The sequence below is a fragment of the Octopus sinensis genome, linkage group LG10, assembly GCF_006345805.1.
Source record: "Octopus sinensis linkage group LG10, ASM634580v1, whole genome shotgun sequence".
In the NCBI taxonomy this organism is placed as follows: domain Eukaryota; kingdom Metazoa; phylum Mollusca; class Cephalopoda; order Octopoda; family Octopodidae; genus Octopus; species Octopus sinensis.
Genome location: NC_043006.1, coordinates 26,733,674 through 26,761,508, shown reverse-complemented (window position 1 = coordinate 26,761,508; position 27,835 = coordinate 26,733,674). Strand labels below are relative to the sequence as shown.

The window sequence follows — 27,835 nt, the reverse complement described above, 5'->3', positions numbered from 1 at the left end:
AGTTTATGTATGCTGTTACTGATTATAATATTTTCCATTTCTATTACTGATTTTAATTTAAAATCTAAATCAATGAGAGCATGTGATAAGCAAATTAGCTATTGTAATTAGACTTTTATCAGACCAGTATAGCTCTGTGCTATATCTTCTACCATTTATGAAATTTATATAAATTGTTACATACTGAATGTATGTATGCATGTATTAATCATGACTTGAAGATTGTTTAGGTAAGCAAATGTTATATATCATTCATACTAATATTTTTACTGTGCTTTTTCAAAACTACACAACAAGAAATAAACATTTGTTGAGCTCAGTCCATGATATAGCTTAAATTCCTGTTTACACACATTGATTAAAGTAAAAAGATATATATATATATATATATATATACACATATACTGTACAGAATTGCATTGTGATTCTTTGATTAAAAATGCAAGACGCAATGAAAATTTTAGAAAATGAAAATAAGAAATAAGTGGAAATTTTACTGGTGAGTTTGTTAAATAATAAGGCACTAAAAGAGAATGACTCTCCCCAGACACAACAGAATATGCTTCAACACACGAACTCATATAAAGAATCTTGCAAACCAAATCCAAAAACGAAACATTTATTTTGCTATTTGTAGAAAACAAGTAAATAATTTGCTGATAGAATATGATTTTAATGAATTTGTAATTGATCATAATTGCAGTTGGTTTTTATTGTGCAGGTAAAATAACACCAACTTACATGATTTTGTTGTTTCTAGTTTTATTCCAGAATGTTAGCCAAACGACTCATTTACAATGCATCCACCTCTATGGATGCTGAAGAATCTATGATTAATAAATTAAAGGTAATCCACTTCTACAGTTAGAAGAAAATTTTTGTTTTTTGAATATTCTTAAAAGAGATTGTAATCTCAGTAGAATGAAAAAAATTGTTGTGAAAACAACCAGCATAATTTTACTGCTTGTGAAAGTTGTTATTGTAGTAGCTTAAAGCTTAGCTCTGTGCAAACCTGCAGTTCAGAGAGTGGCAACTTCAGAGTATCATAGTAAATATTGCATGTTGAATATATTTATTACAGTACCTAAAAATTGTTTCATTTTAAAACAAAACGTTTAATTTTAAAACAGTTTTTGTCTTTCCACTAATAAATATCTATTTTAGATTATTTACATAGCAATTACATCATTTTGTCAAGTATATTGAGATTATAGTCCCACTGACTAAGATAAAATATCCCAAGTTATCTCACATACTAATGATAAAATAGTATCAGTTGCCAAGTAGTAGATTTATTCTTACTTACATACAAAACAGTGCTAAAAAGTTTGCTGAAAATTCCCTGACTTTGGGTAAAAGAAAATACAGGAGGATCAGTTAGTTATGATTTTATGCAACATATTCCCCTCTCAGATTCACTCACTTGTTGCAGCATTCCTTCAGTTTTTTTAAGCCCTGTAAAAAGAACTGGGAAGGTTGGGCCTCCAACAAGGCCTCTATAGCAGTGATCACTTCTGAATTGGAGTGAAATTCCATTCCCTTGAGATGTTTCTTCATTTCTGGAAAATCAGGAGAGTAAAGTGGGTGGTCTACCAATTTGAAGCCTGTCATGTATTTTCCATAGAGTTTCATGTGCTGTGTGTGCTGGTACATTATCCTGCAAAAACAGGGCACTACAGTTTAGCTTTCCATGGTGTTTCTGCTTCAAAGCTTCATGCAGTTTGTTCAACTGAGACATGTTGTATTTTGCATCGATGGTGCAACCCTTTGGCAGGTATTTTATGAGGAGTACTCTGTCTTTGTCTCAGAACACTGAAGCTAGAATCTTTCCACTGAAGCTAGAGTCTTTCCAGCAGTGAACTGCTGTAGTACCACTCCATTGATTGCTGCTTGGTCTGAGGATCATAATGATGAAGCCCAGTTTCATCCATAGTGACTAAATGAGCCATAAAATCAGCCTCTGCTGTTGCACACTGGTCCAAAATCACCTTTGATGTTGTCACTCTGATGTGCTTCTGATCTGCATTCAGGCATTTCAGTACCCATTTTGCAGAAAGTTTTCTCATGTCCAGAATATTGTGAATGATGTAGCCTACTCTTTCATGGGGAAATCCCCAGTCTCAGCTATGACTTTAGCTAAAATCTGGCAGTCGTTGAGAATCATGATGTGCACAATGTCAGCTTTGTCCTCTGTGGTCACAGAAGTTGGCAGTCCTGACTAGGGTTCATCTGTGTCCTCAAAATGACCAGTCCAAAACCTTGACACCCAAATTTTCGCTGTGGAGTAAGATGGGTAGCCATCTTCAAGCCTTCCTTCATCTCACCATGGATTTCTGCTGCTCTTTTGCCTTACAAAAAGAGGAACTTCATCACTGCATGTGCTTCAATCTTACTAAAACTTTCTGTAGGAGCTGCCATCATGCATTAAATCTACAAAAAAAGGGAAAGATATATTGTATACCACCATGATTTTTTGCCTATCTTCTCCTAAATTGTTGTCTACCTCTCCTGTAAAGGTAACAGCTTTACTGTTTTGCAATACCTTTAAAGCCAGGAACTTTTCAGTATTCTCTTGTATTTGATCTTATATAAGCTTTTTCAATGGTTCAAGTATTAACAAAGCTTTAATCCATTTAACTGTCATGTTCACTCTGGTCATAACAATTCTGTTTTGGCCATTTGTGGGTAGGGTAGCACATGTTGCACTTGTTTTGCTGTTTAGTTTGTTTACATATATTATATATAGGACACGTCTTAAATATAACATATAATAATATTAAAAATCACAGCTGTTTATATTACAATTAATTACTATTCAGAAAAGGATTACAATGTAATGCTGGACTGCGATTATGAAAATGAGGTAGCCCTGATTGAGAGGCTAGAAATTTATTTTGTAAGAGGGGGGTTATAATGTCAATTCATCAAATAAAATGTTTATAAGTTGTTATTTAATGAATGGTAACAGTTCTAACAGATGATTATGTTTATTTGCAGCAAGCCTGTGGTTATGAGTTCACTAACAAACTACATCAGATGTTTACTGACATGACAATTAGTAAAGATTTAGACAAAAAATTTGAAGATTACTATAAGAACAAAGATATTGATATTGGAATTGGATTTTCAATATTGGTTCTTCAGGTAAGTTGAGATATCATAAACTATTTTTACCATTTCTTATATATTTAATAGCAAGTAATGAAATCCTGACAATTTAAAAATCTGCTGGCAACCATTTCACTTTACTTTTATTTTCTATTTCTTGTTGAAAAGCAGCAGTTAGTAGAAGCAGTAAAATACAAGGCTTAATGCCTAAATGTTCTAATTTTAGTAGATTTGATAAGGTCTAGATGTAAAAATATTCAGGTGAGTATATGATGATTTTTGTAAATTTATAAATTTTCTTATATAAATTTAGCTTATGACTTAAACCAGTGGTTCTTAAACATTTTTTGCCTATGGACCCCTTTGATTCCAATTTTACTCAGGCAGACCCTCACAGCCATTTGATGTCTAAAAACTCTATATTTTCATAATTAAATATTAGGAATTGTATTAAAAAAGTGTTAAAATATTTTTCTATTGTAGAAGTATATCCAATTTATTGTGTATAAACTTTAACAACAAAATCTTACATGGACCTCCAAGGGTAATGTGGACCCTGGTTGAGAACCACTGACTTGGTCATAAGAATTCAGAGAAGTAACAAATGTATTGGTTACATTCTCTCATTTTATAAAATTGTCTTTGTGGTTCATTAAAAAAAAAAATCATAATCAGTATTTCATTTGCTGTGAATAGTTCAGTTTGTTTTATTTCCATATTCTAAAACAGTAACGTGCAACCTTTTTCTCACTTTGGCCCACAAAATTTATTATGTCATCCATGACACACTCAGTGTCAAGTAAATCTACTCCAGAACCAATGTTCCAAAGAAATTTAATTCAAACTATAATAAAAAATACCTTTGATGTCCTAGACATGTTTGAAGAGTAAAAATATGTAATTGAGTAAAAGAAAAAAAAGAAAAACAAATTGCATGATTCTGAAGAATTCATGTTTGCAGAATTCTGTTCTTGGCATTGTGGTCATCTTGTGCTTCTGTTCAGAATCACTATTATCTTTGAAAGATTGTACTTGAACAACAATACAGATATGTTAAGAATAATTACAATGTTATATTCAGTCGTTAATTCTGTATTTCCTGATGAAAATCAATCAATTTCCATATTTATAAAACAAAATCTTTTTCCCTCTCTCTATGTATATTGTTACTTTTGACCATTACATTTATTATTGTTTTCTGCTAGTTTCAATTCTGACTAAACTATTTCAGTAAGTGTTTAATGGATTCATTCAGACGTTTTAATTTTGCTTCCAGAGTCAGTCATATTAATTCAAAATATCTCCCTATTACCATAGTTGATATTGTTAATTTTTTACAGTTAGTTTCTTTTCTTTTGTAGGCTGGTGCATGGCCCATTCGGCAAAGTGGCTTCCCAACGTTTGCTATTCCTCAAGAATTAGAAAAAAGTGTTAGAATGGTAATATTTACTACTACTTTGGTTATTGAATTCACTTGTCGTTGTATGTAATAAAAATGTATCCTAAGTTGAAGGAACATAAGCCAACTCAATCATATCCAGCTGTAAAAACCCTGCCAAAGCAGACATTGGATCTCAATACAATCCTTTGGCATGTTGGATCCTGTCAAATTATCCAACCCATGCCAGCATGGAATATTAGTAGTTGTAATATATTAGGATTAAATCAAATAGTTATAACTTTTTCTTATAAAATGGTAACAGGTTGTGTTAAATTATTCAGCAGATTAATTCTACTATGTTTGTTTAGACAAGAAATTGCTAGTTTTATTGTAATAGTAATTGTGTGGAGAGTATTTTAGTATGACCAATAGGCTACTGTATTGAATGAACTGCATTTTTTTTCTTGATTTAAATTTAATTAATATTCTTGATGTTTCAAAAATAAATACTTATAAGTTATTTATAATGGAGTGCTAACCTCATGATAAAAAAGTGGATTTGATTATTTATAATATTTTCAATATCAGGGTGACCACAAAAGATTAAATGTATAATTGGGAAAAATAGTAAGGGTTAGATAACTGTAAATTATTGCAATTGATTACATGGGTTATATTTATTTCCTGTACAGAATTGGCCTTATAGCTTTTTCATTTTTCTTCTTGTTTTGCTAATTCAGAAAAGCAAGAGCAGTGGCTACAACCCTTTGAGACTTCTGGGCGGAAATTATCCTCAGATCTCAGATCTAGCATAAATGCTTGCAACAAAGTGGACTTCAAAAGGAGTACCTTGGGACCAGGTGGTCAGGTCAGGTCAGGTGTAGGGTCATGCACTGATGCAGTACATTGCTGCATTCACCATGTGTTGGTATATTCCTAGGCGACCTGTCAAGCAAGAGTCCTAGTCAGTCTCTATCTCCATGAGATATTTCCTCATCTACTTTGACCATGTGGCCAATCAACATGAGCTGTCAACTCTAACCCAGCCAGATTCTCAGTGAAGAGAACGTGGTAAACAGGGTCTATCTTGGAAAAATCAAGCAACATGGCCAAACAGTCTGAGCTGGTGTTCCTAAATCATACAAATAACAGGATGTATCCCAGTTTCTGAATAGAGTCCTTGGTTGGATTCAAAATCCAACCAGGTTGTGTTAAATTATTCAGCAGATTAATTCTACTATCCAAGTAGAATGGTTACTTTGACGAACTTCTACACAGTTTCTCTTTAGAAAATTACATGCTGTGTGCAAGAGAGAAGACTGCACTGGTTTGGTCATGTGATGCAGATAGATGCTGACAGCTCCATAAAGAAGCACTGATCCCTCAAAGTAGATGGACCATGTGGAAGTGGGAGACCGAGGAAAACATGGGATAAAGTGCTGAAGAATGACCTCAGGACACTGAACCTTTCAGGCAAGATAACAAGGGACCATGATGCCTGGCACCTTGCTGTACTCAAGAAAACCTGTACTCCACAGCAGAAGTGTTAAGACCAGTCTTCATGGTGGTGAGAATTAACCTACAAGAGTCTTGTGCTGGTGCTATGTAAAAAGCACTTCTAGCAGTGCCACATAAAAGCAGTAGTGCGGTTCCACATAAAATCGCCCGTGTAGCATCATGTAAAAGTACCAGTGCGATGCTATGTAAAAGAACCCATGTGTTGCCATGTAAAAGTGCACATGTGGCGCCATGTAAAAGTGCCTTTGTGATGCCATGTGAAAGCACCCAGCACACTGTAAAGTGGTTGGCATTAAGAAGGGCATCTATCTGTAGAAACCAAACTAAATCAGACTGGAATCTGGTGCAGCTCCCCATCTTGCCAGCTCTGGTCAAATCATCCAACACATGCCAGCATGGACAACAGACATTAAATGGTGATGGTTTTGATGAAGAAGAAGACTTTAGTTCATCTGGCACTGGTGAAAGACACTTGCCTAAAGTATTGTGTTTTGGAATCAAATTCAGATTCACATAGTTGTGAAGCAAACTTCTAACTCCTTAACAATACAACCATACACAGCAAGCAACAGTAAACTAACTCTGAATTTTGAATTTTATTCCTTTTTGAAATGGATTCATTTGACCATTACTATTCTTAAGAAAGGCTTGGGTAGCAACACTTAGACTTCTAAACATTTCATCTTTACTAATCTTACTACAAAAATGTTATTACACAACTATAATTGCCAATATTTTTTGTTAATTTTCTAGTTTGAAATGTTTTACAATAAAAACTTCAGTGGTCGGAAGTTAACATGGATGCATTACTCTTGCCTAGGTAAGTAACTAATTCATTCTACACAGAGTTGCTTGAGCAGATGTAAGAAAATGTATGTTGTGTACATGAGTTGATATAGAGGAGACTTAGAACATGAGTTGATATAGAGGAGACTTAGAACATGAGTTGATATAGAGGAGACTTAGAACATGAGTTGATATAGAGGAGACTTAGAACATGAGTTGATATAGAGGAGACTTAGAACATGAGTTGATATAGAGGAGACTTAGAACATGAGTTGATATAGAGGAGACTTAGAACATGAGTTGATATAGAGGAGACTTAGAACATGAGTTGATATAGAGGAGACTTAGAACATGAGTTGATATAGAGGAGACTTAGAACGTGAGTTGATATAGAGGAGACTTAGAACATGAGTTGATATAGAGGAGACTTAGAACGTGAGTTGATATAGAGGAGACTTAGAACGTGAGTTGATATAGAGGAGACTTAGAACATGAGTTGATATAGAGGAGACTTAGACTTCTCATGAGGAAAGAACACAAGTACAAACACTGGGGTAGGCAGAGTTGATGTATTGTCAGCAGAGAAATGGTTAGAGTAACTGAGGTTGTCAGAATTATTAGTGTTTATGTTCCCTGGCATGGGTTGGCCAGTTTTTCTGAAGAGTGACTGAACACCCTTGTTGTTGCCAACCTTTACAATATGCAGGGACATGATGCACCTATTTTAAAACTTGAATACACACAATTATGAGATTGTCTGAGTATATGGCTGAACAGTTAAGTTTAGGCTGGTAATGGGGGTATTATGACAGCAACTGTGATTTCTGTGTATGTGCCACTGTCAGAATTGGCAAAAGGATAATTTCTATGAGGTTTACTTGCAGACTACCTCAATGATGGATGGTAGTGACCGCATTACTTTGGCTGGGGACTTCAGTTGACATGGTGGGTAGCATCAGGATGGTTACTTAGGTATACATGAAAGCTGTGACTATGGTCCAGTTGATGAAGATAGATAAAGGCACCTGGAATTCTGTGATGCAAATAATAATTTGCAACTCTAATTTTGCAAAGTTAACTTGCCACTGAATCATCTACCACTCAGGCAAACATATTAGCCACAAAGATGGTTGTGAATACTAGGTTTTTTTTCCCCTATGAAGAAAGTAGTACTCAACAGACTTAGCAGGGAGAGAAGCTGATGGCTGATCTCTGAAGTTTATCATAGTTTCCCAAGATACATCTTATTTCTCATAGCTGAATTCATTGAACAATTAAAGAAAAAGTTTCAAATGTGGAAAGAGAACTTAGAATCAAAAGGTCTAAAAATTAGTTTAGCAAGAGAGAATTCTTAATTTTTTCATCTGGACCATGTTCAATATATAAGAAAAAAAAAGACTTGTGTAAGCTTGACAACTGGTTTTTATCTAAGGTGAAGGCTGTGAGCCAAACTAAATACTTCTTGGTATTTTATTCAGTGCCTTGCTGCCAGGAGTCTGAATGTAAAACCCTTTAGAACTTATTCTTTTGTAGGTGATTACTACTTTAAATACACTGTTTGTTTTAACAATTCTTATTCTTTCTTCTTTAAAGATAGCTCTTGTGTTTATGAAAGAATTCATTTACATGAAGAGAAGAGATATGATGTTGAGCTGACTAAGACACTTAGAAACAGTGTGACATATACTTTAGCTAACTTGTATTGCTGCCTGTGTTTAAGTTTTGTCAAGTTACATGAACTTTCAGTCTTCTGTACTGAGAAGGAGATTATGTCATTTCAGTTGGCTCCACTCCTTCCATTAATCAAAAATGAGCTTTATGCTTTGTCAAAAATAATCACTATTTTCTCTGTAATTATAGTAGTGGCATAACATACAGATTCAAAGTGTACAAGGTCAACATTCTACACTGATAATTGTGTCAAATGGTGTACATTTAGTCATTACTGCAAAAGAATAAATTTACTTTGCTGTATTCGTTTTGTTGTACCCTTTAAGCTAGGCACATTACACTATTTTTCTCAATCTCGCCTAAATAAGTAATGGATTATTATGCTTAGAATCAGGTCATTGATTTTGCTCTTTGGTCTATTATGTAACTTATAAACTTATATAACTTATAAACTCCAAAATTCTGGATATCCAAATTTGTGAAGACTTTGCTATGACCAGGCCCAAATGAAAACCAGATCAATGTTTGTATCTTCTGTGATTTATTTGTCTGTCATATTTTGTTTCTCTGCAATGTCTTTTTCTTTCTATTTGTAGCTGATGTTCGATTTAATTACCTGAAGAAAACCTACACTGTAACGATGGGGACCTACCACATGGCAATATTATTACTTTTTAACAATGCTGAATCCTTGACATTTCGAGAGCTGATGGACTCTAGTCAGTTACCAGAAAAGGAACTAAGTAAACAACTTCAGGTGCTAGTAGAAAGCAAAATTATCATTACAGAGGTAAATATAATAATCTGCAGGTGACCAAGGAGCTTGCTTCTAGATGCATTGCTTTTAGAGACACAGTTCATTATATTTAGTAAAAACTTTTGAAAGCAACTTAGCAATTTGTTTTAACAGCTTCTAACAGTGTGTGTATAAAAGATGTAGTGAAATCTCTTGCAGACTTACAGGAATCTGAGATGTAAATACACAAGAAACCATGGATTGTTCAGCTGTTTTGCAAGTATTTGTAAATAAGTTCTGCTTCCTAGGTAATATAATAAGTGCTGGAGTGCTTCTTAGAAAAGTTTAAGATGCTGTTATTTCTCCTTGTGATAAAAGAGTCTTTTTCTCTCTGCAAGGTGCTGATGAAGTGAGCATAAGTTATGAAACTGTTTGACAATGAGGATTGAACCTCTGTAAATTAGTGGAAAGAAATAATCTAAATACTCTGTTGGTTTGTAGCTGCATTGGTATGGTTATGTAAATAGATGTTGGGTGAAAAACCACTATGTTCTAATAATAGAAAATAGTGGGGCCAGATAACTGATGAGATGAAAAAAAAATCAAGACAAATGGTAATATGTTGTAGTACAGCCTCGTCCAACACATACGATTATAATTATATTGGAAAAACTAAACTTTAATAATAGTGTGCATAACAGTGGGATTCCTTGTCTGTATGAATATTAAATTTTTGGTACTGTTGTCATCACTTTTTTATGGATATTTATCAAATAATTGCAACTTTCTTCACCTTGTAAAGGAGTTAATAGGTTCTTTCTTTTTACCTATGCTTATCAATAGATGATTAGCCTTGCTGCTAATACTGGGAGATTGTGAAAAACACTAGTTGCACCATTTTATACATATGTTATTGTCAAACCAATATATACACCAAACATATAATTCTTCCCTGAGCATAGATGTGGCAAGTGAGGCTGGGACTGCATCAACTACCAACACTTGGGAATCAAGTGAAAGAACAGTTAAGAATGAAAAAGAATCAGTGTTAGTGGCACAAAAAAAGCATCCAGTACACTCTGTAAAGTGGTAGTGCCAATGGCATGAAAACGGTACCCAGTACACTCTGTATAGTGGTAGTGCCAGTGGTACAAAAACAGCACCCAATACACTTTGTTAAGTGGTTGGTGTTAGGAAAGTCATCCAGCCATAGAAACCATGCTGAAGATGACACTGGAGCTCAGAGCAGCCCTGCAGCTTGCTGGTTCTCTGTCAAACCATTCTATCCATGCCAGTCATCATCATCATCGTTTAACATCCGTTTTCCGTGCTAGTATGGGTTGGACAAATCCAGTATGGAAAACAAATGTTAAATGATGATGATGTTGATGATAAATAAAGAAAAATACATCATATACTACCAAATGAACACATGGTATAAATTAAAGTAAACAAAACACCTATGCTAGTTCATATTGTTGATTTGTATGATGTGTTTGATATGCTGGGCAATTAATAATTAAAACAGGCGCATGCATGTCCATACAGATATATTTTATTTTACCAAAAACTACATGGCTAAGTACTCTAGCTCCACCAGCTTGAATTGAACTTGAGCCAGCAAAGAAATCCCTTAGCCTGGTCAGTTTAATGACGAAATTTCTTTCAAAAAACTGTTTTCCATCTTCAAAATGGAGAAGCCATGTTTCAAGTTCCAATTTTAGAATAACATGCTCACAATAAGTTCAAGGTATTTGAAAACTAACATTCATCATATGCTTATTGTGAATGGGTTACTTAAGCAGAGCTGGTTTCAGCTAGGATTGAACTGCCACCTTAGTAGTTGGATTGTACTTTAAATCTTTCTAAAACCAGATTCTAAGAAAACTAGTGATAGACTACATTTGAAACAATAATTTTCTTTTAATAATCTCACTTAGAAAGGTATTGATAAAACAAAATTCCTCTTTTTTTTTTGTGTGTTTCTTTAACTGCATGATAATATGAACCAATGATTATTTGTGGATTTCAGAATGAAATAAATGAGAACAGTACACTTCATCTCAACAAAAATTATTCCAACAAAAGATTGAGGTTTAGAATTTCTATGATGCAAAAGTTAACACCTCAGGTAAGCTCTAATTAAAATTGGTTTCTTATTTTGACTCAAAATTTTTGTGGGATTGTGGATGCAAACAAATGAATAGACCTCAGTATAGATTCTTTTAATGATGTTGGAGGTCTAAAAAGTGAAGTTTAGAAAGATAAAATTAAATAATGATTTTTAAATACAAGCACAAGACCACAAATTTGAAAGGAGGAATAAAGTTGATTATATTGACACTGTTACTCCATAATATTTTGTTGTCAGTCCTTGAATCATCATCATCATCATCATCATCATCGTTTAGCGTCCGTTTTCCATGCTAGCATGGGTTGGACGGTTCTACTGGGGTCTGTGAAGCCAGAAGGCTTCATCAGGCCCAGTCATATCTGGCAGTGTTTCTACGGCTGGATGCCCTTCCTAACGCCAACCACTCCGTGAGTGTAGTGGGTGCTTTTTACGTGCCACCCGCACTGGTGCCAGACAGAGCTGGCAAACGGCCACGAACGGATGGTGCTTTTTATGTGCCACCGGCACGAGGGCCAGGCGAGGCTGGCAATGGACACGAAACGGGGCGGTGCTGGCAACGGTCGCGAAACGGAAAGTTCTCTTACATGCCACCGGCACTGGTAACACATCTGCAATTTCCATTGATCGATTTCCATTGATCGATTTCCATTGATCGATTTCGATTCTGATCGTCACTTGCCTCAACGGGTCTTCACAAGTAGAGTTTTGACATGCCACCGGCACTGGTAGCACATCCGCAATTTCCATTGATCGATTTCGATTCTGATCCTCACTTGCCTCATCACGTCTTCACAAGTAGAGTTTTGTGTCCCAAGAAGGGAAGGTATGCATACGTAGGCTGGCTCCATCCCATGTTGAAGGCCACGGGTTATGGACTCACTTGTCCTGCCGGGTCTTCTCGCGCACAGCTCACTTCCAGAAGTCTCGGTCTCTAGTCATTTCCTCAGTGAGACCTAAAGTTCGAAGGTCGTGCTTCACCACCTCGTCCCAGGTTTTCGATATGAAAGGAATATTTGATCCTGGTAAGATTTGAACTTATAATGGAATTGAAGGCTTGTGATACCAGTGGAGTATCTCCTCCCATTATAATTATTTCTGTAGTCTTAAGGATCTGGAACACAAAGAAGAAGTTTACAAGCGGAGTGCAATTTAATAGTCGCTTATTTTTAGTTCTTGTTCATGTGGCTCGCTTCCAATGGCCATCTTTATGGCAGCACGTGGTTCATTATAGCTCTGTCAATAAACCTCTGGAATGTGCTCATTGCATCCCGCAAATTAAAGCTCATGAACAGGAACTCGAAACTTCCAAAGGGGGTAATAACGACAGTTTTGGGAATGTTGTCAGGGTTCATTGGAATTTGATGATAAACACGGATGAGGTCAACCTTGGTAAAATTAGTACAACCATGCAAGTTTGAAGAAAAATCTTGGAGTTTCCTTATAGGATAGTGATCGGGAACAGTGACCGCATTCAAATTTCTGTAATCCCCCACTGGGTGAAGTCTGAATCCGCTTTCCGTGCCAACTGTAGAGGAGATGCCCAAGGGCTGGTGAAGGGATGAATAAGGCTGAGCTGAAGCATATGTTCAAACTCAGATTGAGCTTTTTTGAGCCAGTCAAGAGCAAGTTACCGTAGACACGAAAAGACGGGTGGTCCAGAAGTAGTGCTATAATGGCGAGTCAAGTATGTGACTTTGACTGATTTGAAAGTTGGATCTACCAGCTCTGGGAAAGAAGCCAAAAGGGAGTGGAACTGGTCACCAGCAGCGGCGACAAAAAATGACAGACTGAAAACAGCATTAGTAGTAATCCAAGTAGGCATAAACAAAGATGTAGAATCTTCCACGAGTCTCTGTCGCCTGACATCTACTAATAAGTGAAAGTGGTTTAAGAAGTCCATGCCAGAATGGGGTACAGTAGATCTGCTATAACAAAAACCCACCTAAAATCCCTTTGAAGGTTGAGATCTAAGTGTAATGAGACCTGACTGTAAGATTTATTGGGGATAGATTCACCTCATGCAGGTTATTGGCAGATTGCTTCGGCTTGTCTGAAAGTAAGACGCAAAGGCCAAATAGAACAGCTGGACCCGGTGTCAACCATGAATGATTTGTTAGACACACGAATGCACAAATGAGATGAAAAATTGCAGGAAGAATTTGACGTGCCCAAATCTTCCATAACTAGTTTCCCGAGAGCTTGAATGAACTGGGCTGGATGAATCAACAGGCTTTGTCCTTGAATGATACCAGCAGAGATTGGAAACTGTTGGAGTAGAACTAGATGACCATGACTTAGAATGGCTTCTGCTGTGAGGACGATGAGAGCTGGCGTGTTCTTGCCACAGTATGTCCATGCGACGTAGAATTTACTTTCCGTGGATTGTGTGTTCCGACAGAGAACCTCAGATTTGACAGACGTGTAAGTTGCATCTGGATGTGAGTCAGTGATTAGATCTTTCACTGAGTGTGCAAAGGGTGCAGGCATCCCATAGTACAAAAGATTTAGCTGCTGTTGGTGAGGCACAGCATGGGTGGAAAAATATGCATCCAATTGAGTGAACCAAAGCGTGACATCACCAGAGTATGTGGGTAAGTTGGGAAGATTCATTTTGTATAGAGAAGAGAAAAAAGGACCAAAGAACTGACAAAAGTGTTGCTGGAATAGTAATGTTTGTGCGAAAAATAATTATTCTTTACAAAATTTTTGAATTTTTTTTTCTGTGTACTGTGTGCAGCAATGAAAAAAGAAATTTCTTTTTTAGTCACCAAACCTGTGTTGCAGTCCACTCAAAAAATGTTTCTTTTTTTTTTTGTATTTTTTGTTTTGTTTGTTTTAAAAAGTTGTCAGAAAATGGTGAGCGAACTGGTAATTTTTTTTTTCAACACATTTTTCAAAGCATTTGAACCAAGCTTTGAAGAAAAAAGATCCACTTTTGTGAATCAAAAAGAAGTGATGTTTCATCAGGACAATGTGCGACCCCACACTGCAAAGATCACATCACAGAAGATCGAAGAGCTTGGTTGGGAAAAAGTTCCTCATCCAGCTTATTCTCCCGACCTTGCTCCTTCAGACTACCATTTGTTTCATGGTTTATAGAATCATTCGGGGAACATAACTTTCGCAAGCCAGGTGGGGGTCGAAACTGACATTTCAGAGTTCTTCGCTTTGAAACCAAAAGAGTTTTACATTGATGGAATTAAAAAGCTTGTAAATAGATGGAAGGAAGTCATAAATAATCAGAAATAGATGGAAAGAAGTCATAAAAATGAGGTAAAAGAACTGTTTTGATGCGTGCTGTGATGTGATGATGATGATGTCAAACAGAAATCTTCCATCATTCAATCATTGATGATTAAATTTCAATTGAATATAACATTTGATTACTTGTTTTCTTTATTCAAAATTCAGACAGAACTTATGGGATGACCTGATATATATAATTAAAATGTTTTGCAATTGTGTGTATAATTGTAACCTTTTGTTGGTGTCAGTATTTTCAATGACAATCATGTCCTGCATACAATATCTCAAATTTTCAAATGAGTTAGTGTTAATATATTGAGATGTGTTAGTTTCAAACTTTTGAACTTAATTTTATTGCTTTTTTTTTTGTTCTCCATGCTACAATCAATTCATTCTTTGGTCATCTGAAGATATACATATCTCTTGGTTGAATTGAATCTAAATGCCTTTATTTTCAACACTGTGTAACAGATTTATTGTGTCTTTGGTCAGCAGGTGTTATTTGCTTTTGTGACCTGGACATCAATGTTTTGAAACTGACCTATTTTTCATTGCATGTCAGACAGATTCAGCACTGAGTTGCTGAAACAAAAATATTGTTACTGCAAATATTCTGCTCAGAACCACATATTTGCTAGTCAGTTGCTTGACCTTCACCACTTGAGCATGTCCCTTAGTGGCTGGCAATATGTGCTTCTCTGATCATGAGCAGGAGTTGTTGGGGAGCATCATAGCCATGTGTTGAGAGGGATTCTTTGGAGTTTGAATAAATATAAGAAAAGCAAAGTTTGAAGGAAATATTAGCCATTTTTCATACTTTCTAGGGGTAAGCAACCCTAGGACAAAAATCACGTTACACAGTGTAATCACTAGTAGTATGGTAATAAAAATGTAATCTTTATATATAAAAGTCAAGTTGTGTGTCTGTCTCCTACGATTTAGACTCCTAACTACTCCCACATTTTGCGGTGCAGTTTATCTTATAGTCGTGATTCATATCGAGCCCTTCTGGGTATTAGCGCGTGTCTACGATGAGTCTACGATTTTAAAAAAAATTTACCATAATTTTTTTCCATTTTAATGCATTTTTTCGCTATTATATAAGGGAAGTAACTCTCTAAAAATGTCTATGATGAGTCAACGATTTAAAAAAAATTTACCATTTTTTTCCCATTTTTAATGCATTTTTTTGCTATTTTTTGGCTATAACTCTCTAAAAATGCTTATATAGTTATTTCCCTTACAAATCCGAGCAACGCCGGGTGATACTGCTAGTGTAGGATAAAGAAACCGGGAAGATGAGGTTAATAATCTCCAAATTACTCAAGGTTCTCATTTTTCATTGCAGGAAGTTGCTCATACTCACACATCAGTCGACAATGACAGGAAGATGTATTTACAAGCGGCAATTGTACGTATAATGAAAGCAAGGAAAGTCAGCAGGCATAACCTACTAATTGATGAGGTAAGTATCAAACATAATATTTATATGTGATGAACAAAAAGATCTACAATGACATAGTCTTTTATTCCTAACATATATAAGACTTTGAAATTCTATTTTTGCCTATGTATTTCAGTTAATGTGTCAAACAATTTATACACCAATTTGCTTGAATTCTAGATTTTACCCTTCATAACACACCAACTTTTCCCTGCCTTCTCACATTCAGTAAAAGTTAAATAAATTGTGAGAACCCTTTAAAAGATTATGTTTATTGAAAAATAAAAGGTAATGTCCTTATACCTTGAACTTTTAGTTACAGCTTCCATCTAAAAAAAAAAACACTACAGCTCACTCTCTCCTCAACCTAACTAATAAGATATTAATCAGGGTTAAAGAATACATTACCTTTGGTTGATTGCTGATCATGTACAAGATCCTAAGTCACCTGCTTTGAGGGCTTGTACCTAATGAATACTCTATCAGTATTCAAGTCACTTTTAACAAACTTTATCTTCATCATTGATGTTACTTCCATTCCACTTTATTGAAGGAAATATTAACCATTTTTCATACTGATATGAGTTTTGATGGGTATGCCATCCAGCTCACTATTGCTTGTGACCCTTTGTCATTTTATCCACTCTACATATGAGGTGAGGCCAAATATCAAATGACATTAGGGTTTTATGCTATTTTATAAATGACAAATTTACTGACTTGAAAGCATTTAGTGAGTCCTATTTGAAAATGGGTGGGTTCTGCCAGGTTGAATTGCTGTTATGATGTAGTAGATTGTGAAACCCTTATAACATTTCTTAATCTAATTTTATTTATTTTTTTCTCTTTTACACCTTTCAGGTAATCAAGCAGTCCAAATCTCGATTCACACCTAGTGTTAGTCTCATCAAGAAATGTGTAGAAACATTAATTGATAGACAGTATCTGGAACGATCTCCAAACCAAGCAGATGAATATGTCTACGTTGCATGATAACAATGTTACCATAGAACACAACTCCTGTTAGTATGACTACAACCAGCTGCCAACATTAAAAGTTTCTGTGACTTAACCTTGTTGTTCATTTGGGAACAGGGTCTCTTTAACTAAGGTTGTCTTTCATGGTGAAGCAAGATTTACCAAACATAAGCCTTGCTCTTCTAACAATATATATATATATATATTGTATTCCTAGTTTATCAAGTGACTTGAAGATTTGGGAATGCAGTGTGATAAAAAGGAGAAAAAAGGGATAGATCTGCAATAAAAACAAAGAAAATAATTTCTCATTTAATTTGTAGTCTTTCCTATTTGTTTCTTGTGTCTCTTGTTACTTTCTGTGGCTATTTTGTCTACATGTAACCCAAATCCTTTTAAAGTTTGTTCAAAAATTGTCTCAATGTATATCCTCTCTCTCTCTCTCTCTCTCTCTCCCCCCCTCTCTCTCATATATTCAATAATACTTAGCAGAAAATCGTTCCAGAATAGCACAATAACAAAAAAAAGGTCCTACGATTTTGGCCATTTAATATTATGTTTATCTTTGAATAAATAAAAGGAATTGTGAGCATATTTAAAATATAAATACTTTTAAGGAATGAAAAAGACAAAATTTCAGTTAGACACAGCTCTATATTTGTCTAAAATATATTTCCATTGAACAAACTTTTGTAAGATATCTCTGTCTATTTAAAAATTTTCTTTTGATCTGGCAACCGATAAGAAGCTACTGTTCTATTTTCTTTGTAAATTTAACTTTCAACATTAATAACAATGAGGATTACTCAATGTTTTGAAATGAAGTTTTTGCTACATTTTAAGTAGTATGAATTTACTAATTAGGAAATGGAGGTTCTCTTTAATTAAAGTTGTCTCTCACGGTGAAGCAAGATTTACCAAACAACATAAATCTAACTCTCCAGACTCAAAGATTTCAGAATATACTGTGATAAAAAGGTATAAAACAAGAAAATTATTCCTTATTTAACATAATGTCTTTCCTATTTGATTTTTGTATCTCTTGTTACTTTCTATACCAATCAAACATAATTTGACTACATGTAATATAATCCTTTTTAAAGATTGTTCCAAAACGTTGGCTTCTTGTTCTTTATAGATTTCAAACTGAGTTGTTGTTGTTGGTATATAGCTTCCATGTTTGGATTGGTGCTTCTTTAATACTTCATACTGAACAAAATCCAAATGTGCCAATTAACTCAAGCCGCAACCTTAATCTCACTATCAAAATATTTCTTTATTAGTTTTATCAGTATTATTCAGCTTAATGCTAGGATAACCTGGAGCTAAGTACGTTTTTTTTAATTCCTGTGGTTAATGACAGCATTTATTCTTATACCATTTTGTATATTATTTCCCAGCTATTTCCTCCTATGTCCTTTGTTGTTACTATTATGCAATTCATGATTTTTCATGGTTATAAACTGGTTTTAATTTGCATTTATATAATTCCTTTCTTTAGAAATTTGAAGCGCTGGTTAATATATTTTATCCTTTAAGGTAGCTTGAAGGTCTAATAATTGTGTGTTCATTTTATTTTTCATATAAACTGTGTATTTATTCTGCTAAGTAGGGATGGATGTCAATAAAGTTCACAAAGTCGAGTTAGTTTTTGTGCCGTGAGATGTGAATTCTAATGTTTTTTGGTAGATCCTTTCAACAGAGAAGAAATATTGACAAGTGTGTTGGGTGGCTTGTTTTTCTTTTATGTGACTCTCACAAGTTTTGATTGCCCGAATAAGATTCCTGTAGAATATTATACTCATAGAATCTCAATGATTTTATGAAAAGTGTAACAGTTTTCTAGCAAAAAAGAGCATTTGTTAATGAAATTGGATGTTTGGTACAAATGTACTCTGGTAAGTATAGCTGTTCATAGAATGGTAACAAAAGAATAAAGCTCAAACCCATTAGTAGGCTATCTATGATTGGAAAATATCATTTAAAGGCTGTAAACATTCAAATTGTGTTATTTTACTATTGGGCTTTCTGAAAACTTCTTTTTTGCTATAAATGTTCTTGCTACACTGGTAATGTAGTTGATTAGCTGGTTACATCAACAGACTTTGATTTGCCACTCTTAAGAAGCTACCTTCACTTCATTTCAATAAGTTAAATTTTATTGTATCACAACTCATTCTCTCTCTCTCTCTCTTTCTCTCTCTCTCTCTCACTCCCTCTCTCTCTCAGACTAAATGCCTTGCATTTACTTAATCTCTGAACAAAAGTAACAGTGATATACTGGAGATGATTAAATGAAATTTTTGGCCTTCTGTCTGATAAAAAAAAAAATTAATATGTAAAATGTTAAATCACTACTGTTACTTCCCTTCCTTATAAAAATTGGAAAAGCTCTCGGTCTCTCAATGTTAATGTTTGACTTGGAGTTAGATCTGGGCTATTAAGAAGATAATCATTTATTCAATTTTCAATGAAGATTAAATGTGTGTACTGAAACATTGTCATGAAAATAAACAAAACAAGGAACATTTTTCAACAATTTCTTAAATTTTCTTATTACTTAAATAATTGTGATCTCTTGTGTCATGAAATACCTTGTGGTCAAGTGAAATGTGTTGGGAGATGAGTTTACCGTGGAACAGACTTGCATAACAGCTTTTTGATACACCTCCTAATCAGAAATATACCTAATGATAAAATTGGCTTAGATGGAGATTAAGGATTAACAACTGGAGTGGCTTCTAAGCAAACTTGAATTACTGAGTTCAAGAGACTTATGAAACATTAATTATTACTTGTTTAAATTCTTGAAATGAATTATTACTAGTTTAGCACAAAAAAGCTACCATTATAAAGAATGAGTTTAAGTATTTTGAAATTGGTTTTATGGTTTATTACTTAGCGCTCAAGAACTTTAAAATCAGCAGTAGATATAAAAGCTCTCAGTTTAACCCCATTGAAACGATATGCATATTTTTAGGCATAGAGCTATTAAAAATGATCAAAGAAAGGATCAATAAAATTAACAATATAAAGTTAACTGTCTGGAAACTCCAGCAGAGGCATAACTGCTGCTCCTTACAGAAATGAAATTTTTAATCAATCTGCTTAAAGCTAAATGGACTATGTCAATGAGAGTTAATTGGGCAATGGATTTTATACGGTGCGAAAGATGAAATAAGAATCAAGCCTTCATTTGTTTGTCTGATACTCCATCAATCCACCCAGCTGTGACTCAACATTTTCTTTCTGTTCACATTCACCATCCAATAGGAGCTCTCTACATAGTATTTGATTTTAACGGTACTAAAATTTTTTTTCCAAAATATTAATTCCATTTACTAGTTGATGTGAGGGAATGATTGAAACTTTAAGTTTAAGGTTTTTGACTTCTGATAATTATTTTAATGAGTTTTTTTTTTAGCTGTATTTTAATTTAGTATCTCTGAGTGCTCAAATACTTTTCTATAATTGCAAAGAAAAGTCAGAATAACCACTGCTTGCTCCCTCTCTTTCAAGAATAGCTTCAATTTCTGTCTTTGTTAGCAATATGCTCCTTCCACACCTTTTTATTTTCTTATTCAATTGAAAGCAACGGTGAAAAGCTAGTCATCTTATCTCCATTTTAAAGAAACAGCTCAATCATTACTGAGTTTCATAAAATTAGTGACATCCTGAATGAACATTACTTCACATTTAATGTTTGCTTTCCCAGCTAGCATGGATTGGATGGTTTGATGGGATCTGACTGAGTTCCAATGTTATCTTTTACTTGGTTTCTACAGGATGCATTTTCTAACACCAACCACTTAAGGTGTACTGGGTGTTACAAAAGTGTATTGGCACTCGTGATGTTGCTGTGTAACTTAAAAGAGAGAAAAATGTAAAGGAAAATGTTCCCACTACTAAGAGGGGAGTTTTTGAAAAGGGTAGGTGGAGGTGAATGGCTTTGTCATGTTGATAGACAGAGACAAGCACAGGTGTCTTGTTATAGAGGAAATGCTTAGCTGAAGGCGATAAAAGTAAGGTGGTGATGGGGTGCTAGAGCAAACTCTCAAGGTACAAAAAGGGGACATAAGAGAGGATATGGACAGTGCGTCGTGAGAGGAAGTGAAAGAGCAGATGCTTTCATAAGGGGAGAAACAAATTAAGAAGTGGGTGAATGGTTATAGGGTTTAAAGAGTTAATTAGTTGGAATATTTTATAAATGACAAATTTACTGACTTTAAAGCATCTAGTGAGTCCTATTTGGAAAAGGGTGGGTCCTGCCATGATGAACTAGGGTGAAGTTGTTGAAGAGAAATACCAGCATAGAGAGGGGGTAGGGGGGAAATAAAGATAGGAATGGTTCAGGAAGGAGAATAGATCAGAAAGTAGTGGAATGATGTACAAGGTGTAGGAGTGGTGAACAAGGAGCTGAGAGGACATTGAGAATTGCAGCAGATAAGAAAGAAGAATTAAGAATGGAGTATAGAAGAGGGAAGAAAGCATTGGCTGAAAGGAGAATATTGGTAGATACAGTGTGGGCAGGGATGATAATGAGAAATGGAAGTGGTTCCATGGAGAGAGGGAGTTGAATGGAAGAGAGAGAATGTACCATGCCAATTCTACTCTTAGGTGGTTACTGCAGCTGAATAGTACCATAGATGGGGGTGGGGGTGATAATTGTTAGGGGATGAAAATTGGGGGAAATGCTTGATATGTTAGAGAGAGAAGAGGGTCATAGCCCTGGATATACAAGCATAATAGTGGTTATAAGACATCATTTTTGCTTGAGTACAGTAAATCCATATACATATATATACACACTCATATATATAATGAATTGAAAGGGATAAAGTATTCAGGTGGGTACTGTATGAGCACTCATTATCCAGATTATGGCTATCCACATCGAACTGTAAGGAGCACCTAGAATTACTTAAGTCAAGCAATCCCAATATATTTCATCCAATGGGTAAATCTTGGATTTGCTTCACTAGATTATAAATATTTTACCAGGTGTATATCTAAAACAATTATCAAGTCATAAAAATGAAGCGTCCGGTTTTGAACTGAAAGTTAATTTTACTTTATCTCAACAAAAAGCAATGCAGTTAATCAAGGTATGCGCCTAAATTATCAACAGAATTTTGCCATTTTATTGGTTGTATATTTATGCTGGCAGTGAAGAATTCTGGAGAGCAAGAGGTGATGAAATCATGAAAGGCTGTTTTTTGCATTTTCTTCAGATTTTAAGTTTTTTCCTTGCAAAAAGTTGTCTAATGCCTGGAAAACGTGATAGTTGATGCAAAGTCTGGTAGATATAGTGGATGACATGGTACTTCCAAGTTTAGTTCCTGTAACTTGAGAAGTGTTCTTTCTGCAACATGTGGTTGAGCAGTGTCTTGCAAGAGAATTGGCCTGTCTCTATTGACCAATCTCAGTTGTTTAATTCCAAGTTCACTCATCATTTCATCCAGTTGGTTAATGTATCCATCCACTGTAATTGACTTACCAGGTCTCATGAAGCTGTAGTAGATGACACTAGCGCTGGACCACCAAACACACCATTAGCCTTTTTTGGATTGTGTTTTGGCACTTTGTCTCTATCCAGCCACCATGCAAATCACTTGCTGTTGTTGAAAATAATCCATTTTTCATTACATGCAACAATACAATGCAAAAATGGTTCACTTTTATGCTATGACAGCAAAGAACAGCAAGTTTCGAGACAACATGTCATTTGATGCTCATTCAGTTCGTGTTGTACCCACTTGTCCAGCTTCTTTACCTTGCTGATTTGTTTCAGGTGGTCCAATACGGTTAGAATCGAAACACCAAAACTTGCTGCTATCTCCTGCATAGTTTGAGAGGTATCCGCTTCCACTAAAGTTTCCAGCTCATCTGCACTCATTTGCCTCATCTTCACCAAACACCTCATTAATGTTTTGAGCTGCCTGGGATGTAATGGTTCCATTATGAAACTCATTCATAAACAGTACGCAGGTGCAGGAGTGGCTGCATGATAAGTAGCTTGCTTACCAACCACGTGGTTCCAGGTTCAGTCCCACTGTGTGGCACCTTGGGCAAGTGTCTTCTACTATAGCCTCAGGCCGACCAAAGCCTTGTGAGTGGATTTGGTAGACGGAAACTGAAAGAAGCCTGTCGTATATGTATATATATGTGTGTTTGTGTGTCTGTGTTTGTCTCCCCAACATCGTGTGACAACCAATGCTGTTGTGTTTGGCAAAAGAGACTGATAGAATAAGTACTAGGCTTACAAAGAATAAGTCCCGGGGTCGATTTGCTCGACTAAAGGCAGTGCTCCAACATGGCTGCAGTCAAATGACTGAAACAAGTAAAAGAGTAAAGTACAAATTTTTTATCTATCCATGAGTTCACAAAAATTGATTTACAAGAGAAAACTCACAACATAATCAGACACTATGAATTGCATTTCGAAAAGTGATGATGTAACTCTTCAACATTGTAAAGCAAAGAATTGTCAGGATAAAACATTAGAGTTAACGACTGTCAAACTTGGTGCATAAGAAAATTGGACATTTCATTCTTAATGACCTGATGCAATGAATCTGTGTATTTTAAAAATTTCTACAGCCAATTATATATAATATATTTGATTTAAATGTGTTTAACTTGTGTTTCTTCTGCATAGACAGCTAGCAATTGCATTTGCATCCAGTTACTTTCAACTGGTTATTAGTCTATGCAACTAACTTTATTCGAAGTCCCAACACTGATGTGGTCTGAAGTGAATTGAGTCCTCATCTTGTTTATTGGTAACACAACATTTCGGCTGATATACCCTCCAGCCTTTATCAGGTGTCTTGGGGAAATTTCGAACCTGGGTTCTCATTCCTAAGGTATTTTCCGATGTTGTTGTTGTTGTTGTTGTTATTATTATTATTATTATTATTATTATTGGGTGAGAGAGCAGTGCATGCCATCAAAGTGACACTGGGGTAAAATTTACAAGGCCCAGTGTATCCATCATGACTACCCGTCTGATAAGGGTACACTAGGCACATGCTTCACAACCATATGTGCGTGACATGGTGATCTCATATCAAAATAAACAGTGCATGACCTTGCAGGTGAGGCCCAGTTAGAATTTTCTTGTGGTCAAGTAACCCATCCCGCTCAAAAGGTCCTTGAATAAGGATTGTTTAAGGATGTAGAATGAAGCACCCATGTTTCCAAAGGTGAATTATCCAAACCTCTAAGAATTCCTTTCAACACAGCTATGATGCTCCTCCACTACTTCTGCTCATGATCAGAGATGCGCATATTGTCAGCCAACTAAAGGACATGATCAACTGGTTAAGGTCAAACAACTGACAAGCAGATCTGTGATATTGAGCAGAATATTTACTGTAGCCCATCTTTTATACCAAGGCAAAATAATGTAGATGATAACACTTCCAATCAGTTAAGATCAGAATCCATGAGAGCCACTGTCTGGTACTGCATCAGAGCATTATTATTATTATTATTCAGATCACTGCCTGGAATCGAACTCGGAATCTTGGGGTTAGTAGCTCATGCTTAACCACTATGCCACTATGCCCATAGGCATATGGCGTAGTGGTTAAGAGTGTGGGCTACCAACCCCAAGATTCCGAGTTCGATTCCAGGCAGTGACCTGAATAATAATAATAATAATAACAACAAAATCAAAAAATACCTTAGGAATGAGAACCCAGATTCAAAATTTCCCCAAGACACCTGATGAAGACTGGAGGGTATATCAGCCAAAATGTTGTGTTAACAACAAACCAGATGAGGACAAATATCCATCAATTGTAAATAATGTACATAATTCCTCATCTCTTAAATATAGAACTGAAACACCATCATGTTGACTGGTTGTTTGATTTTTATCGCTCTCAGTAAATGTCCTCAGATTGACACTCAAACATTCTGAAATGTTCATATTGGTGCTTCTGGCACAAATGCCAAGCAGTGCAGCATATTGTTTTCAAATTTCTGGCAGAGTGAATTGTGTCATAGTGCTGTTTTTCTCACAGATGGTACCCAGCTGACCCTACTATACTGTGTAGTTGACAAAATCAAAAACAAACAATGCGCATGCATGAAATAAAAAATATAGAATGGGAACAACTTACCCATTGCACTGTGTGTATGTGTGTGTGTGTGTTTGTATATGAATAAATTTATGTGTGTATATATTTGCAAACATGTGTTTATGTTTTGGTGATTTCCACAGTTATAATGTGTAGCCACTGATGTGACTGTAGCTGTTGTATCTACTCTAGTAGCCACAATATTTTCTTGGTGTCAGGTACAGTGTATCACTTCTATATCAGAATGGTAATATTGTGCTATTGCTGATAGCTCTGCAGGATACCATCTACCTTGACTGTGACTCAAACTTGATTATAACATGTAACTGGCTCTTAAATTCAACTGAGAACTCTTACAATGATTCTACAATGACTGACTCATGACTCCCTGTACTGGTTGATGTCGTCTCACTTTATAGTGGCTGATTCATCTTACCTGTCCTGTGGGAGGGGTCTACTATTTCCACTACAACATCTCCCTTTTAGCTTTTCTTTTTGGGAAGTAATTTTATTTTACTTTATTCACCTCATCTCCCTTATTTCTTTTTTTCTTTTTTATACAACTTAACATTTTTTCTTTTTGGCACCCATTCTTAGGAACTCTGTTTTCTTTCTTTTTCTTCCACTTGTACGCAGGGGTTCAACCACCTGGAATGTGTCATACAGCCATTCCATAAATGCTTCCAATCAGTTTGGTTCATTTTCTATGAATCTCTTCTTTAATTGGTTTCTGTGTCTTTTTTCAATACCTCTTTTGCTTTTTACCACATACATAATTTGTAATTTCACCTTCTTCGCAGTACTGTTTTCTATTTGTATATGACCTCATTCACACCTTATCACCAATTTTGAAAAATTTTGATATGTCCTTCCTGGCACTTTTTATTTCCTCGCCAGGTAGCAGTTTATCAAAAACTGATTTCACCTTCCTCACGAACATCAGCTCTGCTGGTGAGCTTCCTGCTTGTGTATTGGGTTTTGGGGTCACCCTGTACCCTCTAAAATATTGTTGTAGAGTGACTTTGTCTGTGATGTCTTTGTTTTGCTTTCTTTAAAGCTCTTTTAAAGGTATCAACAAAATGTTCTGCCTGTCCATTTAGTCTGGGATAGTAAGGCACTATCATTATATGTTTTACTGTGAACATTTCACTGAATTTTCTAAATTCGCTGGGCACAAATTGTGTCCCATTATCAGACACAATCACATTGGGGATGTCATGTCTTGCAAATAATTCATGCAAAAAATTTATTACAGTTGAGGAGGTTGGTCTTTTGCATTTAACAATTTCTGGCCATTTTGTAAAACTCAACAACTACTAAGCAATAATAACCATTTAACAGAACCGCGAAATCAATGTGTAATCTCAACCATGGGATTTTTACTTCTGGCCAAGGCTTCCATTTTTTGGTAGGCAATTTTTCTGCCAGAGCACATCCTCTGCAGCCTTTTACCAAGTTTTTAATTTCCTTGTCCATCTTTGGCCAATATACATAACTGCACTTTAGCACTTTCATCCTTGAGATCCCTGGATGTATAATGTGTCTCCAGTATCACTACCCTTTGGGCACACATCAGTATGCCATTACATATTGAATATGTGTTCACATCTTGGTGTTTTGACACACTGAACCTTTTTTGTTTACTTTTGTTGACCACAGTATTTTTTTGTTTCATTTATGAACTTATCTTTTGACGCATTCCATTTTATATCCTCCAGGTTTATCAGTAACTCTTGTACAATGTTCCACATTATGTCCTTAATTTCACCTTCAGCACTTAGAGCTGCTATTACTGTATTCTCAAATGGTTCGCCATTTTGGGGTATTAACCTGGTCAGGCCATCAGCATGTCCTAGCTTATTTGAAGGTAAATATTTCATTGCATAGTCATAGTTTAATAGTATGATGTTGTAATCTGTTGTTGTAATCTATTTGCTGTATGTATTGGAATTCCTTTTTTGGATCCATAAATTGTCAGCAACGAGCAATGGTCTGTAACCGAAAATGTCTCCCATGTATAAACTTATGGAACTTCTTGATGCCAAATATAATTGCCAATACCTCTTTTTCAATCTGGCTATAATTTTTTCCCGCTAGCAATAGTGTCCTTGATGCATGAGCCATGGCCTTTCTACTACCATCGTCACATTTGTGAAGAAGTACAGTTCCTACCCCGTACATACTAGCATCTGTGGACAATATTGTTTCCAACATTGACCGAAGTGTGTTAGAGACATAAACTGGTCGATTTTCTCAATTATAGCTAGACTTGCCAATCTTTCCAGCTCTTTGTTGACCTGTTCTATCGCAGTAAACAACATGTTCCATCTGGGCCTAAAAGCAGGTGTTGCATTTTCTTTTACAGCAATCTTCACTTTTGTTTTAGTGCAATAGCCTAATACTTCCAAAAAAAACATTTCGAAATAATTTTTTATTTTTTGTCTCAGTTCTTCGACTGCATTTGAGCCTCTGACCATCCCAACTACATTTCCACAGAGTCCGCCACATTCCAGGGGAAAAAACTACAAGCTATCAAGTAGTTGATAGCTTCTGTTACCTAGGTGACCAGTTGGTAGTGAGGGTGGATGCTCTCAGAGTGTAGCTGCTAGAATAAGAATAGCCTGGGCAAAGTTCAGAGAGCTCTTACCTCTACTGGTGACAAAGAGCCTCTCACTCAAAGTAAAGGATAGACTGTATGACACATGTGTGCGAACAGCCATGCAACATGGCAGTGAAACATGGGCTG

At 35.5% G+C, this 27,835-nt stretch overlaps 1 protein-coding gene across 2 annotated transcripts in view; it reads left to right on the top strand.

Annotated features, from left to right (window-relative positions):
* LOC115216386 (cullin-2) overlaps positions 1 to 19,541 on the top strand; it is a 66,314-nt gene extending 46,773 nt beyond the window's left edge. Inside the window, exons 14-21 of one of the 2 annotated variants that reach the window (XM_029785679.2) lie at positions 761 to 847; positions 2,998 to 3,144; positions 4,470 to 4,547; positions 6,761 to 6,827; positions 9,061 to 9,254; positions 11,233 to 11,331; positions 15,929 to 16,045; positions 16,886 to 19,541. In XM_029785679.2, coding sequence (XP_029641539.1) covers positions 761 to 847; positions 2,998 to 3,144; positions 4,470 to 4,547; positions 6,761 to 6,827; positions 9,061 to 9,254; positions 11,233 to 11,331; positions 15,929 to 16,045; positions 16,886 to 17,017 — 921 coding nt within the window. In that variant the 3' untranslated portion in view covers positions 17,018 to 19,541. The remainder of the gene's footprint in view (positions 1 to 760; positions 848 to 2,997; positions 3,145 to 4,469; positions 4,548 to 6,760; positions 6,828 to 9,060; positions 9,255 to 11,232; positions 11,332 to 15,928; positions 16,046 to 16,885) is intronic. The other variant, XM_036506419.1, reaches the window with a different exon arrangement.
* The last annotated feature ends 8,294 nt before the right edge of the window (positions 19,542 to 27,835 follow it).